Source organism: the organism of the source record quoted next, unplaced genomic scaffold (assembly GCF_019419815.1).
Source record: "Pyrus x bretschneideri cultivar Hongxiangsu unplaced genomic scaffold, Pyrus_bretschneideri_v1 Contig2, whole genome shotgun sequence".
In the NCBI taxonomy this organism is placed as follows: domain Eukaryota; kingdom Viridiplantae; phylum Streptophyta; class Magnoliopsida; order Rosales; family Rosaceae; genus Pyrus; species Pyrus x bretschneideri.
Window position 1 is genome coordinate 13,488,525 of NW_025999501.1, and position 14,870 is coordinate 13,503,394.

General features: G+C 40.1%; 2 protein-coding genes and 1 pseudogene across 3 annotated transcripts; all 3 read left to right on the top strand.

The window, feature by feature from the left end:
* The first annotated feature begins 1,837 nt into the window (after window positions 1-1,837).
* On the top strand, window positions 1,838-3,089 carry LOC125476906 (thaumatin-like protein). Of its 2 annotated transcripts, none has more exons than XM_048583534.1 (2): window positions 1,838-1,973; window positions 2,287-3,089. In XM_048583534.1, the coding sequence occupies exons 1-2, from the start codon at window positions 1,913-1,915 to the stop codon at window positions 2,958-2,960; spliced, it is 735 nt and encodes a 244-aa protein (XP_048439491.1). In that variant the 5' UTR covers window positions 1,838-1,912; the 3' UTR covers window positions 2,961-3,089. The 2 variants fall into 2 exon arrangements, with proteins under 2 accessions (XP_048439491.1, XP_048439490.1); XM_048583533.1 differs by having other exon boundaries at window positions 1,882-1,994.
* A 94-nt stretch (window positions 3,090-3,183) lies between these two features.
* On the top strand, window positions 3,184-4,400 carry LOC125476872 (annotated as a pseudogene).
* A 7,292-nt stretch (window positions 4,401-11,692) lies between these two features.
* Window positions 11,693-14,468, top strand: LOC125476602 (protein SRG1-like). Its single transcript, XM_048582868.1, has 4 exons — window positions 11,693-12,058; window positions 12,297-12,541; window positions 13,667-13,991; window positions 14,065-14,468. The coding sequence occupies exons 1-4, from the start codon at window positions 11,834-11,836 to the stop codon at window positions 14,305-14,307; spliced, it is 1,038 nt and encodes a 345-aa protein (XP_048438825.1). The 5' UTR covers window positions 11,693-11,833; the 3' UTR covers window positions 14,308-14,468.
* The last annotated feature ends 402 nt before the right edge of the window (window positions 14,469-14,870 follow it).

Sequence of the window (14,870 nt, forward strand, 5' to 3'; positions counted from 1 at the left end):
CCATTATGTTTGTGCATAATGAATATAATATAGGGTTTGATGCATAAGCATTATGTTGATATCTCCCATAAACATTATATATATATATGTATATATATTGTGTATACCCCTATAACCATATCCAAACCTATAACCGATTAAAGTTTACGGTTTTTCCCCATATCCATTATATACCCAAATTTTTATACCCAAATCTGCTCTGTTTGAATGGTTATCCACGGTTATTAGGTTTTACTGTTTGAATTGTCATCCCTAAAGCTACTTTGGCTTGTTGTCTTTTTTGTTTTCCTGTTTGGACCCAATTATCTGTTTGGACTTTGTTTTGCTTGGAGGCCTTATTTTTATTTTGTGCTTGGCTTGTAATTGAGCCTCCTATTGTATAGTTGTTGGGTTGTGAATGAATTCACTTTTGACTTTTTATTTTTATTTTTATTTTTTATTTTTAAAAGTATTAGCTTCTAGTTTGTATACACAAACCAAACTTTTTTCACTCACTAAGATTCGGAAAAGAATTCCGGCCAGATCCTTTTCATGGATCTTAAAAGATCATGTGATTGAAACCGTTTATCGTATATCGTGCGATTAGAAATTATTTTAAAATTAAAAATTAAAAAAAAAATATAAATAGTACATAACGAAAACTGATCATACGATTTACGATAAACTGTCGTGATCATAAGATCTCTAGGATCTCAGGAAAAGAGGATCCTTTTTCCCAAGATTCATGTCAAATTCAGAAAAGCTGCTTGTTCTACACAAAAGAAAGATTTGATGATTTAACATAAAGAGGTGCATGGCTGTGTTTTAAGCTTCACGTCCAACAGAAATATTACTTTTCATTTAAGTACTGCTGCTACTTGTAATTTAAAAATAGTGATCATATTAGCCCTTTCCTAGTACTCTGCTTCTAAAGGCATTTGATTCACAGGATAAATTGACGATCACGTAATCCGAATAACAGTTGCTTCATTCAACTTCGCATTTCATGTTTTTCTATCATTTCCCATTTCTACCCACGGCTTCAGAACGCACCGCCATCTAGCTCTTTTTTTTTTTTTTTTTTTTTTTTTTGAAGAACACCGCCATCTAGTTTTTCTACAATGCAACAGAGCATTTGAATATCTAAAAATTAAATACTTAAATGTGAACATTGAGATTCAGCAGTTATAAAACGATAGATCATACGGCTACAAGTCTATGCATTCACACCCCATTGCTAACAAAGAGGTTTTCTTAAATTTTTTGAGTGACGTGGAACACATATAGGCGTTGATATTTACTTAGGTGGTGGCACATATAGGCGTTGATATTTACTTAGGTGGTGGTAGTATTTACATACTCTGTTTTATCTTCCACGCACCCTCTTTTAATTTATATCATTTGATCTTTCCAATTCATTTGATCCAACGCACTGAAAATTAAGAGGGTATGTGAAAAATAATGAGATGTGTGTGGATAGTACCACCCTTGCTTAGGTTAACCTACTCTGATATTACTGAAGAATTGAGATTTCAACCCAATACCAATAAACAATGTGGAGTAACCCAATTTCTATAAGCCAATCAACTCAAATTCTTATGAACTTAATCAAGGTTTTTTTAACTCTCTGCATCCTAAGACTATGTTTCATTTTTTTTTTTTATTGTTAATGCTTTCTTTATTTATAAAATGGATTATATTCTTCCTTTTGATTTTTTATACTCAGGGAAATGGGGAGAAAAAGAAAGCCCTCAATGGGAAGCAATGAATATATGCCCTTTTATCATCATGAAAGTAAGAGAAAGAAATCAAAAGAGAGGATGTTACACTTAAAAAGCTTGATGTTGTCTCCACTTATATATAAATGCTTGTGGTTCTGAAGAAGTATTTTCATTTCAACTACATCAACTATTCGCAGGCCTAATTTCAATCAATGCCAACTTCCTCTTTTCTCTTCCCCATACTCTATCTACTAATCTCTATCTCAATTATAAGCAAGTCTTCATCTCTTCTATGTATTTCTTCTACTTAGGGATGTCGATTGGTCGTGTTCGGATTTATCTATTTATATTAGTTTCGTCTTTTTGTCTAACTCAATAGTTGATCAACATGCAAAATGATAAAAACGAGAAAAATTATCAATCTATTAATATAATATGAGTTCAATTGTGTTAGTTATGTGTCTTCAGTTCGTGAGAATTTCAAGTTGTGTGATGTGTGATGTCCGAAATTGCCACCTTTACTGCACTGTGTCCTCGTTTCTTTGGGTTTCTAATTGTGTTTTCTTGTTTCCGTTTCTTGTTTCAGATGGGGCTCAACTGATTCTAGTGAACAACTGCAATGAAAGCATATGGCCCGGTATACTCGGCAGTGCAGGCGTAGACACTCCTCAAAGCGGCGGTTTCCATCTTGGCAGCGGCGAGGAGTCAGTTCTTGATGTACCTGAGAAGTGGTCAGGAAGAATATGGGGCAGGCAGGGTTGCTCCTTTGACAGTAATGGAAAAGGCAACTGTGAGACCGGCGATTGTTTTGGCCAATTGCATTGCCAAGGAAAAGGAGGCGTGCCTCCAGCGACCGTGGTTGAAATGACGCTGGGAACATCAACTTCACCCCTGCATTTCTATGATGTGAGTTTGGTTGATGGCTTTAACTTGCCCGTGTCAATGAAGCCGGTTGGTGGGGGAATAGGGTGCGGTGTTGCCTCATGCGTGGTTGATTTGAACGTGTGCTGCCCATCTGCGTTGGAAGTGAGGAGAGGAGGCAGGGTGGTCGGGTGTAAGAGTGCCTGCTTGGCTATGCAGTCTGCGAAGTATTGCTGCACAGGAAGCTACGCAAACCCAAACACTTGCAAACCGACCCTTTTCGCACATCTGTTTAAGGCCATATGCCCCAAGGCTTATAGTTATGCCTTTGATGACTCCTCCAGCCTTAACAAATGCCGTGCTTCGCGGTATGTCATCACTTTCTGCCCTCCCCATTGAGGAATGGCTGAAAAGGATGTAGCCAATGGCTATACTTGGAAGAAACTGTTGTTATTCTGTTTTTTCTTTCTTGAGAAGATTGGATTTACTTTTTAAAGAAATGAGTAATGCTAAAACCAGATTACATCACTGTTAATGCTTGCGCTTTACATAAATTATCATCGCCGAATACGTAACCAAAAGAAGTGAACCTTCAGCTAATACTCCAAAGAAATTAAACAACTTTAGACGGCAGTTTCCTGTTGGTTTTGTAGTTGTCAGTGTTTTAACCAAAATTCTTTGTATCTAACGTGCACATGATAGGATTAGCTCGACAATAAGTGTTCGAAGCAGAGTTGCGTAGCGTCCTATACAATAAAACAGAAGGAAAGCTCCAACTGTTCGCAAATAAAGAATCTTTAAACCAGGCACCATTTAGAGGTCTGGTCCATAAAACTCCGAATGCTTACAGTTATTGATGCAATTTTAAGCTGAAAAACTTTGAGAAGGGAACATGGGTTCATCCACAGATGTAGCACTCGTGCAAGAGGAGGTTGTAGTGCCCCCGACTTTTGGCTCGTCTCTGCGGACACCAAATGTTTTGGAAATAGCAAAGATCAACTCTTTGCACGTCCCTGAAAGATACCTTCTTAAGAATCAATGCCGAAGAGCGGATCATATGTGTCAGCTTTCTTCGGAGATTCCTACCATTGATTTCTCCCTGCTTTCATGCGGGAACACGGAGCAGCTTACCAAACTAGACTTGTCTTGCAAAGAATGGGGTTTCTTCCGGGTAATTGATATCGAGTACAGCTATAATTTTATTATAACGAGTATTTCAACATTTTAACCAAATTTTGTTATGTCGAAACTTTCATTTCAATTAATTATGAGTCCACTTTAAATCTCTTTTACTTCGAACGATTAAGACACTAACATTTGGTGATCAAATTTCGTAACTCTAGCGTTATTTGATATTAACTTTTCAATTTAATTCATTGCAGATGGGAAATCATGGAGTGGCAACAGAAGTAATGAGGGCATGAAGGATGCTGCAGCAAAGTTCTTTCAACTTCCATTAGAAGAGGAGGATAAGGTTGCTATGACATCGGACGCCATTCAAGGCTACGGGCATGCATATACGATTTCGGAAGATCAGATACTGGACTAGTCTGACTTACTGGCTCTTCTTTTTTACCCATCTCTTTATAGAAAGCTCAAATATTGGCCAACCACACCAAAGGAATGTGTAAAATTTCAGGAAAAAAATAGAGTATTGTTTCTTGCGATCCAAGTATGTATCTAATATTTTTAATTATAGTTTTTGTGAAGGGATTCTAGTGAAGTTAAAAAAGTTGGAAGGAGCTCGTAAGAGCTCTATCTTTAATTATGGGGATGGAGAAGGATGCTCTTCCAAGTTTGGCTTGTGAACTACTATCCGCTGTGCTGCATGCCTGTTAGACAAATAAGGAATATGGTTGGAATCCTTGTGTAATTGTATATAATATTAGTATTGGAAGAATAAGCCGTCCTACAGCCGTCAAGCCGTCCTAGCTTGTCTCCTAGCCGTCCTAGCTTGTCACTAGCCGTCCTAGCTTGTCACTAGCCGTCCTAGCTTGTCATTAGCCGTCCTAGCTTGTCACTAGCCGTCCTAGCTTGTCTCCTAGCCGTCCTAGCTTGTCTACTAGCCGTCCTACCTTGTCCTACCTACACATTTGTATCATGTATATATATCCTTGTAATCTTGTAGAGAAACATAATGAAAAAATAAGCATTCTCTTCCATTTGCATTCTCTTCCATAAGCATTCTCTTCCATTTGCATTCTCTTCCATTTTTCCACATTCATGTATCAATAACAAATATATTTTTAGCCTACATACCTTTTTCTACATGGTATACAGAGCAGGTTTATAACCCTAGCCCTAATTTTTTTTTTTCGGCAGCTTTCTCTGCCGTTCCCATGGCTGACTCTTCTTCTTCCGATGGTGTTTTTTCCCTTCATCATTCCGACCACCCGAATCTTGTCCTTGTATCCAAGAAGTTGAATGGTGATAACTACACATCCTGGGCCCGTGGCATGCAGCTTTCCTTGAGTGCCAAGAATAAACTTGGTTTCATCACTGGCGATATCCAAGAACCTTCTTCCTCCGACGATCCTGATGCTCACGCGGCTTGGCGTCGTTGCAATGACATGATTCTCTCTTGGCTTCTGCATTCCTTGGAACCTGACCTTCAAGAATCTGTGCTTTTTTCCACCTCTGTCCAAGCTGTATGGGATGATCTTCGCGAACGCTTCTCTCAGAGTAATGCTCCACGCATCTTCCAACTCAACCGGGAACTTGCTACAATTTCTCAAGGTTCTTCTTCTATCTCCGCCTATTTTACTCGCCTGAAAGCTCTCTGGGATGAGCTTGCTTCTTATAATGATGGCTGCACGTGCTCTTGCAACGCCAAGCATGACCGTCAACAACTCATGCAATTTTTAATGGGCCTCAACGAATCCTTTGCTGCTGTTCGTGACCAGATTCTTTTAATGAATCCCCTCCCCACTGTTCGTCAGGCCTGTTCCTCGGTGTCTCAAGCTGAAAAACAACGCTCCCTGGGCGTCCTCCGCTCTGTCGATCAACCTGCTGCCATGGCTGTTTGTGGCCCGTCCCGTCCCTTCTCTACTCGTCCTCCCCTCCACTGCACCTACTGCAATTTTGATTATCATACCCGAGACACCTGCCATAAACTTCATGGCTATCCCGTTGGCCATCCCCTCCATGGCCAACGGTGGCGACCACCGCGCCGTGCCACTGCTTCCAGTTCTTCCCGCAGCCATGCACCTTCCAGTCCTCCCCAGCAGCCACGGTTTTCTGCTTCCCGGCCCCATAATTTTACCCAGGCCCATCACGTGCAAGGCATCCAGGCCCCCGCCTCCTCTTCTACTCCAGCGACCCACCAAGTGCACGGGACCCAGCCCACTTTACATGACTTGCAGCTTGCCATGCCTGACCTCTCTGCCGAGCAGCACTCCCGTGTTCTAGCTGCTCTACGTGATACCACCACCCCTCCTCAGGCCAATGCCGTGCTCACTACTGATTTTGCCCAAGGTTTGTTACCTGTCACCTCTCGTCATGGTCAATGGATTCTTGACAGTGGTGCTACGGATCATATTACTTCTTCCGCTTCATGTTTGGTTAATCGTTCTCCTTCACATTTGCCGCCTGTTTCTTTGCCTAGTGGTGCTTCCGCTCCCATTACTTTTACCGGCACTCTTCCTTTAAATTCCTCAGTTACTTTGAAGGATGTTTTATATGTCCCTAATTTCCGAGTGGACCTTTTATCGGTTGGTAAACTTACAGATGGATTATCGTGTTCCATAACCTTCTTTCCTTCTTGGTGTGTTTTGCAGGACTTGGTTTCGAAGGCGATGATTGGTGTGGGTAAGCGACGTGGCGATCTGTATTACCTTGTGGCCCTTACCTCTTCTCTCCCCACCCGTCAACCTCTCTGCAACATCATTACCATCCCATCCTCCCTCTGGCATAGGCGTCTTGGTCACCCCTCCTCCACTCGTTTGCAAGCTTTAGCATCTAGCTCTCTTAATTGCACTTTTGATTCTAGTCATATTTGTGATGTTTGTCCGTTGGCAAAACAAACTCGTCAACCTTTTCCTTTGAGTTCAATTTCATCAACTTTCCCTTTTGCTTTAATTCATTGTGATATTTGGGGCCCGAATCGTCAATCTTCTCTTTCTGGTGCTAATTATTTCTTAACCATTGTGGATGATTTTTCTCGCTTTACGTGGGTCTTCCTCATGAAACATAAATCCGACACTCAACAATTAATTAAGGATTTTTTTGCTTATGTCACTACCCAATTCCGCACTACCATCCAATGCATTCGTACTGACAATGGTGGTGAATTTTTATCTCTTCGTAGTTTTTTCTCTGATCATGGGGTGCTTTTACAAACTTCTTGTGTTTATACCCCCCAACAAAATGGCGTTGTTGAAAGAAAACATCGTCATCTTCTTGAAACCGCTCGCGCCCTTCGTTTTCAATCCCATCTTCCTATCAAGTTTTGGGGGGAATGTGTTCTTACCGCTACTTATCTCATCAATCGTCTCCCTACCCGTCTTCTCCATCATAAATCCCCATTTGAGGTTCTCTTTTCGAAAACCCCATCTTATGACCACTTCCGCGTCTTTGGTTGTCTGGCATATGCCACCTCTGTCACTCCCACCACCAAATTTTCCCCTCGGGCTCATCGTTGCATTTTTCTCGGTTATCCTCATGGACAAAAGGCCTATACCCTTTACGATCTCGACAATCACCGCATTTTCACTAGTTGTGACGTCATCTTTCACGAAAGTACTTTCCCTTATGCCGTTTCTCACCCTCCTATCCCATCCTCTTCGCCTACCCTACCCATCCCACCCCCTCTGGACTTTACATATAACCCACCTCTTCCTGCCCCGACGCCTCACCCTCCTCCACCTTCCTCCCCTTCCACGCCTCCCACAGATTCCCTTGCTGCCCCATTACCCATTCCTCCCCATGCCCCTGCCCTCTCAGCATCCCCTCCTTCCCCCCCCCCCCGCTACTTCCTTACCTTTCACCCTTTTACCCACGGACATCCCTACCCCCCCCCCACTACCTACCAATCCTCCCCTTCCCCGCACCTCTTCCCGTGCCCATAAACCTCCATCCTATTTAAAAGACTACGTTTGCTCGCAGGTGATTCTGCCATCCCACCCATCTTCGACTTCGCAACCCGGTTCTACACAAGGTACGCGATATCCACTTTGTAATTTTCTCTCTTATCACCGTTACTCTCCCAGGCATTTTTCTTACATTAACTCTGTCAGTCGGACTGTGGAGCCTTCCTCCTTTGCCAAGGCTGCCACTGACCCCAATTGGCAACGTGCTATGACTGAGGAGCTTCAAGCTTTACATGCTAATGGTACTTGGACTTTAACTTCCTTGCCCCCTGGCAAAATTCCCATTGGTTGTAAGTGGGTGTACAAACTCAAGCACAATTCCGACGGCTCTATTGACCGCTACAAAGCTCGTTTGGTTGCTAAAGGCTTCACTCAGGCTGAAGGTATTGATTATCATGACACTTTTTCTCCTACTGCTAAGATGATTACGGTGCGTTGTCTTCTTGCTCTTGCTGCTAGTCAGTCTTGGTCTCTTCATCAGCTTGATGTTAATAATGCTTTCTTACATGGTGACTTACATGAAGAAATCTATATGTCTCCTCCTCCTGGTCTTCGGCGACAGGGGGAGAATCTTGTGTGTCGCCTTCACAAGTCACTTTATGGTCTTAAGCAGGCTTCTCGCCAATGGTTTGCCAAATTCACTAGTGCCATCATTTCTGCCGGTTTTCAACAATCCAAAGCTAACTATTCATTGTTCACTAAAAAGTCTGGTATTTCTTTCACAGCTTTGCTCATTTATGTGGATGATATTGTGATTACAGGCAATGATGCTAGTGCCATTAATTCTCTGAAGTCTTTTCTCCGTGATCATTTTCGGATAAAAGACCTTGGTGATTTAAAATATTTTTTGGGTATTGAGGTTTCTCGTTCCAAACAAGGGATTTATATTTCTCAACGCAAGTATGCATTAGAGATTCTCAAGGACTATGGTTTTTTGGGAGCACGACCCATTGCTTTTCCTATGGATGACACAAACTTATCTGATAAAGGAGAACTTCTCAAGGATCCTGAAAAGTATCGACGATTAGTAGGTCGGTTAGTATATCTCACTATCACTCGGCCGGATATCACCTATTCTGTGCATGTTCTAAGCCGTTTTATGCACGAGCCAAGGATATCTCATATGGATGCTGCGCTTCGTATTGTTCGTTATTTGAAGGTTACTCCAGGTCAAGGTTTATTATTTCATTCTGACAACCAGACCAAGTTAACTGCGTTTTGTGATTCTGATTGGGCAGGTTGCCCTATCACTCGCCGTTCGACTACTGGGTATTGTGTATTCTTGGGCGGTTCTTTGATTTCTTGGCGGACGAAACGACAGAAAACAGTTTCGCTCTCTTCAGCAGAGGCGGAATATAGGGCCATGGCAGGTGCTTGTTGCGAGATAGTTTGGCTTCGTTTTTTGTTGAAGGATTTGAACATTCCTTTGGATGGTCCTTCCATTTTATTTTGTGATAATCAAGCAGCATTACATATAGCTGCCAATCCTGTTTTTCATGAACGAACTAGTCACATTGAGATGGATTGTCACTTTATACGAGATAAGATTGTAGATGGCACAATAGAGACCAAGCATGTGGGTACGGCACAACAGTTGGCAGACTTGTTTACCAAACCTCTTGGGAAAGAAAAGTTTTCGGGTATGTTACGCAAGTTGGGAGTTCTTGACATCCACTCTCCAACTTGAGGGGGAGTGTTAGACAAATAAGGAATATGGTTGGAATCCTTGTGTAATTGTATATAATATTAGTATTGGAAGAATAAGCCGTCCTACAGCCGTCAAGCCGTCCTAGCTTGTCTCCTAGCCGTCCTAGCTTGCCACTAGCCGTCCTAGCTTGTCACTAGCCGTCCTAGCTTGTCATTAGCCGTCCTAGCTTGTCACTAGCCGTCCTAGCTTGTCTCCTAGCCGTCCTAGCTTGTCTACTAGCCGTCCTACCTTGTCCTACCTACACATTTGTATCATGTATATATATCCTTGTAATCTTGTAGAGAAACATAATGAAAAAATAAGCATTCTCTTCCATTTGCATTCTCTTCCATTTTTCCACATTCATGTATCAATAACAAATATATTTTTAGCCTACATACCTTTTTCTACAATGCCTGATGAAGTGCCAGGTAATAGTCCGCAATCTGATACGAGCACCATAACCATACTCATGCAAGAAGACAATGTGACTGGATTACAGATCCGGAAGGAAGGAGAATGGGTGCCGGTCAAGCCAATTCCAAACCCTCTAGTTGTAAACGTCGGAGATATTATTGAGGTACTATATACAAGTAGCACCGTGGAGATGTTTCTCTAATACTATAAAAGTCTTCCTAGATTAACCTGAGAAAAGTGAGCTTCACATTTGTTTTTGTCATGACAGATATGGAGTAATGGGAAGTACAATAGTATTGAACAAAGCGCTGCGACAGGCAAGGTTATCTTATGCAACATTTCTTATACCACATGATGATGTCGAAATTGTCCACGATCCGTTTGGATGTACAAGAAAGTCAGATATGGAGATTAGCTGAGGGAATCCATTGTGTTTTCTATTTACAAAAGCCAGAGTAAACAAAAGAAAAGAAAAGGACTTAAAATCAAGTAGTCCTCAATAATCATGAATTTTTTTTTGGTTTTGTCATGGAAAAATATCAGTAGGCATTTCTTTTGGTTTCTTTCTCTGTAAGAAATCCTTTCCATTTTAAATTGGATAAGTCAGCAATCCTATGCACTTCTGTACAAGGAAGAACCAAACAGTGAACTTTCTAATTCAAGCTAAAACTGCTTGGCTCCTTACATATACGGAGTCATTCTTTTATATTTGTAACTCACAATCCGACACATAAGCAAATGGAACTCGATAAAATCATACAAAGGAAAAGTTTCTGCAGACATATCGAGCAATGATTTCTTAGGGAGGAAGAGTATGACTTTAAATATGCGAGGAGCCAAGAGTTTTCTGTTTGTCCTGTTTTTTGGTTGTCAGTATTTAAAGGAAAATGCTTTGTATCTAACGATATTTATTAAGTGTTCGAAGCAGAGTTCCATAATGTCCAATATACATGACCAGTACGAAAAAAAATGGGTAAAAGCTCCAACTATTCTGAAACTGAGGTATCTCCAACCAAAAGAATTGAAAAAAGGCTAAGAGGGGACTACATTTAGCTAGCCTGATGCCCTTTGGTTAATTAATGGTCTGGTGGGCTCTATAGAATTATAGTTTAGCCATCGGTTGGAAATGAATTTTTAGATAAATCAGACTATTTTTTGGCTTTTTAACCTTTAACCCTCTCAATTGGGGATGACCTAAAGATTATTAAAACTAGACAGGCGGAAGATCCACCTTAGCTTACTAATTAACTATTCAATTTGGATGAGTTAATTAATTAAATTAATTCTGACATTCACATCATATGATTTAAATAAATGTTTTTTTTAATCACGGCGTGTTACGCGCGACTACACATTTTTTGACGCGTGACTACACATTTTTTGAATCACATTATTGCTAACCCATTGTGAGGCTAAACACATCCTCATCTCCCTTAATGTAGGTAATATCGTTTGTAAAAAAAATAAAAAAATAAAAAAATTAATTATAAGAAAAACATTGTTTATATGACAAAAATACCCTTGCATTATTTGATGCATTATTTTGAGAGGCATTTTTGTTACACTACTTTTTTTTAAGAAACACGCGACCTCAAATGCATTATTTTGAGGGGCCTTTTTGTTCCACTTTTTTTTATGAAACACCCGACCTCAAATGGAGCTGCTGGCTTTATATGGTAGTATAGATCTTTCGTTTAAACGCTAGTGTGCAGGAAACGAGATAGATAATATATACAACACCAATGCTACCCACATGCAACTTAAAAAATCACTCTACCATGTGGAGTTAAATAATATTATCATTATGCATCTCGACAAAAGGAAAGGTACGAATCAAGCAAGGATTGTTAATTGATCAAAAGAAATTATTTCTACCTAATTTCACTAAAACATCAATATAGAACAAAATATAGTTCATCATCTATCACCAACACCCCAAAAACAAATCACTATATTAAGTAACTTAGCAGCACCGTCTCTTTCTCTCCACCATTAATAATCGATCTGAAACCAATGAAGCTGAAGCATTAATATTTCTGAACAAGAAAGAAACAAGAGTGAAAAACCCTTCAACCCTAGAGATGGCATTTGCACCAAATGTTCAAGAAATGGTAAGAAGTAACCCATTGCAGGTCCCTGAATCATTCCTCGTAAGCAGGAAGGAAGAAGACGAGCCAAAGAGTACAGCAGATGCGTTTGATCTTTCATCGAAGATCCCTATCCTCGATCTTTCTCTGCTCTCGAGAGGGCACGAGGAGGAGCTCAACAAACTGGACCAAGCTTGCAAAGAATGGGGATTCTTCCAGGTATCCTAAATATATATTATACTGAACAGCTACACAAAATGTTTATGTTGACAAACAATGAACGTGGAGGTACACAAATTCTGGAAAAAAATCAATGCGATCTACTATCCAAACTTACCATGTTTTATGTTGTCAAACAGTTTGAGAAAAAGAACATTTTCCATTGTACCAGCATGATACCTAAATTGGTAGGCACTTTGAGGTTATTATATAATAATATAGTTAAACATGATTGCAGGTGGTTAATCATGGAGTGGCAACAGAATTGCTGCAGGAGATGAAGGATGCAACGGCCAAGTTCTTTGAACTTCCTCTAGAAGAGAAGAATAAAATACGCATGTCAGGTGGCCGTGAGGGCTATGGGCAAGCCTATGCGATTTCCGAAGGGCAGACAATGGACTGGTCCGACACACTAATTCTAAGCCTTTATCCAGCTCAGTCAAGAGACCTTAAGTTTTGGCCAACTGCACCAAATGGGTTCAGGTATATTTCTAAACTAAATTATTCAGGGAAATTATTTCCTGTGACTTTCTTATTTTGGGTCGATTTATTTCCGGGGACTTCAAACATTCTTTTTGGATGTCCTTGTGCTAGCTACCAGCAAGCATGCGCAAGGATAAAGTATTTTAAGACCCCAAAAAGTCTTTCCGGCTTTGTTTGAATAACGGATTTTCACGTCAGGGAGAGGATCCTCTCTGGACCCAATACATCCGGATCCTTCTTCTTCTTTCTTCTCTACAGTTTTGCTTGTGCTTCGCCGCCTTCTTCAATTCTTCTTCTGCAATAATCCTTCTTCTCTAATTCTGCGTCTTCTTCTTCACTTTTTTTTTTTTACGTGGTCCACGACTATTACGATGTTGCCAACACAACCAACTCCGGGGAAGCCACAACACCGACTCAGCCATTAAAGAAGAAGGAATGTGTTGGGCCGGAGATGATCCTCTCCCTCCAAGTCACAAGGGATTAAGGTCAAGTTATTAAAAAATGTTTAATGCATAGAAGGAACTAGAAATTCCCAAGAGAGATTTACAAACCTGGGGGAGGAAACCTTTACAAATCCCTCTCACATATTGCAATGCTCATGAAGGGAAGAGTTTTTCTAATCCCTTCCATTTAACATTTTGGGATCTATATATTTCTTAATAAGCTTGAGATCAATCCCTTGAAACTTGAAAATCCCTCACCCAAAAAAACCTCTAGGATTACTTTTAAAGTATCCTATGATTGGAGCCGTCTATATATTAGGAGTATCTCTCCAAAAAAACATCCATATTTAAAACTATTGTAAAACAACGAAAATATAAAGTTCGATAGATAAAGCTGAAATGAAAATGCGGATAATCAAATGGCTAAACAATCTCTGATACAGTTTCAATAATTACATATGTTAGACAGAAACATGATCGTCAATGTGGACATCCTTATTCCAGAAAAACTCTTATCACAGTTAATAGATAAGAACCATAGTACTTGAGCGAGAGCCTACACGTCGGTAGAGTAATACCCACAAAAAAAATAAAAATTTAAACCAATTCAATTAACCACACGTGGAAGTGAACTAAACTAAACTCACTTCCAATTTAGTGATAAGTGTGTTGATGATGATAGGGAAACTATCGAGGCATATTCAAGTGAAGTTAAAAGAATTGGGGAGGAACTCATAAGGTCTCTATCTACTGTCATGGAGCTAGAGAAGGATGCTCTTCTTGGACTGCATAAAGAGGTGCTTCAAGCCTTGCGGGTGAACTACACTCCTCCATGCTCCATGCCTGATAAAGTACTAGCTCTAAGTCCGCACTCGGATACAACCACCATAACCATACTCATGCAAGAAGATAATGTCACCGGATTACAGATTCGAAAAGAAGGCAAATGGGTGCCGGTGAAGCCGATTCCGAACGCTCTCGTTGTGAATGTCGGAGATGCTCTTGAGGTACGCATGGTTATTATTGAGTATGTAGTACAATGTTAATATTTAAACATAATTTTTATTATTTTTATGACAGATATGGAGCAATGGGAAGTACAAGAGCATTGAGCATAGAGCTGTCCCCAACGAAAACAGGCTGAGGATATCTTATGCATCATTTCTTTTTCCACATACTGACGCGGAAGTTGGACCGTTTGATCATATGGTGGAGTCATCAAGAAAATACAAGAAAATAAAATTTGGAGATTATATGGCGAAGGCCATAAAGGGGAAACTCGATGGGAAGGCACACACTGAAATGGCAAAGATTGGAAGTTGAGCAATGATTAAAATTTTTAAAAACTAGAAGAAAAATCTAAATCTTGCCTTCTGTGATGACTTTGATCAGTAAGCTGCTTGTTATTAATAACTTCTAGTTTGGTGTTGGTTTTGTGATTTGATTCTGGTATATGTTATCCCCCTAAGTATGTTTATGTTATGCGTCACGTGTTCAAAAAACAAATAAATTACGAGAAAATTAGTAAAACGTTTGTATCCCAAATGGTTTCTAACAATGAAAATTGATGAATGTGGTCCATGACTTTGAGTCTTCGACCATCGCATATCAATGTCGTCTTTTCCTTAGGATTTTGTTTATAATTATGTTAGTGAATCTATAATATGGTCTCATGTGAATAATATAAAAAATAATTAATTCTTGCTGTGAACTTTCCTAGTTTAAGTGTGATTATGTAAATCTTAGATTAGATTTGATTCTAGTTATGCTTTCCTATATGGACTTGTATTCCTTGGGGATGAGGGATTTCTTCTCTCCTTTTACTACTATAAATAAAGACACTACGTAGGGGGATAACATATCCTCAATACACAATTCTCCTACGA

What these genes read in the sequence shown, in the direction of transcription:
- LOC125476906 (XM_048583533.1), top strand. Translation starts at nt 1,913, where the DNA reads ATGCCAACTTCCTCTTTTCTCTTCCCCATACTCTATCTACTAATCTCT. An exon ending in CAAGTCTTCATCTCTTCTAT is followed by an intron (nt 1,995 to 2,286) that starts GTATTTCTTCTA and finishes TTCTTGTTTCAG; the next exon opens with ATGGGGCTCAACTGATTCTA.
- LOC125476602 (XM_048582868.1), top strand. Translation starts at nt 11,834, where the DNA reads ATGGCATTTGCACCAAATGTTCAAGAAATGGTAAGAAGTAACCCATTG. An exon ending in AAGAATGGGGATTCTTCCAG is followed by an intron (nt 12,059 to 12,296) that starts GTATCCTAAATA and finishes ACATGATTGCAG; the next exon opens with GTGGTTAATCATGGAGTGGC. An exon ending in ACTGCACCAAATGGGTTCAG is followed by an intron (nt 12,542 to 13,666) that starts GTATATTTCTAA and finishes TGATGATGATAG; the next exon opens with GGAAACTATCGAGGCATATT.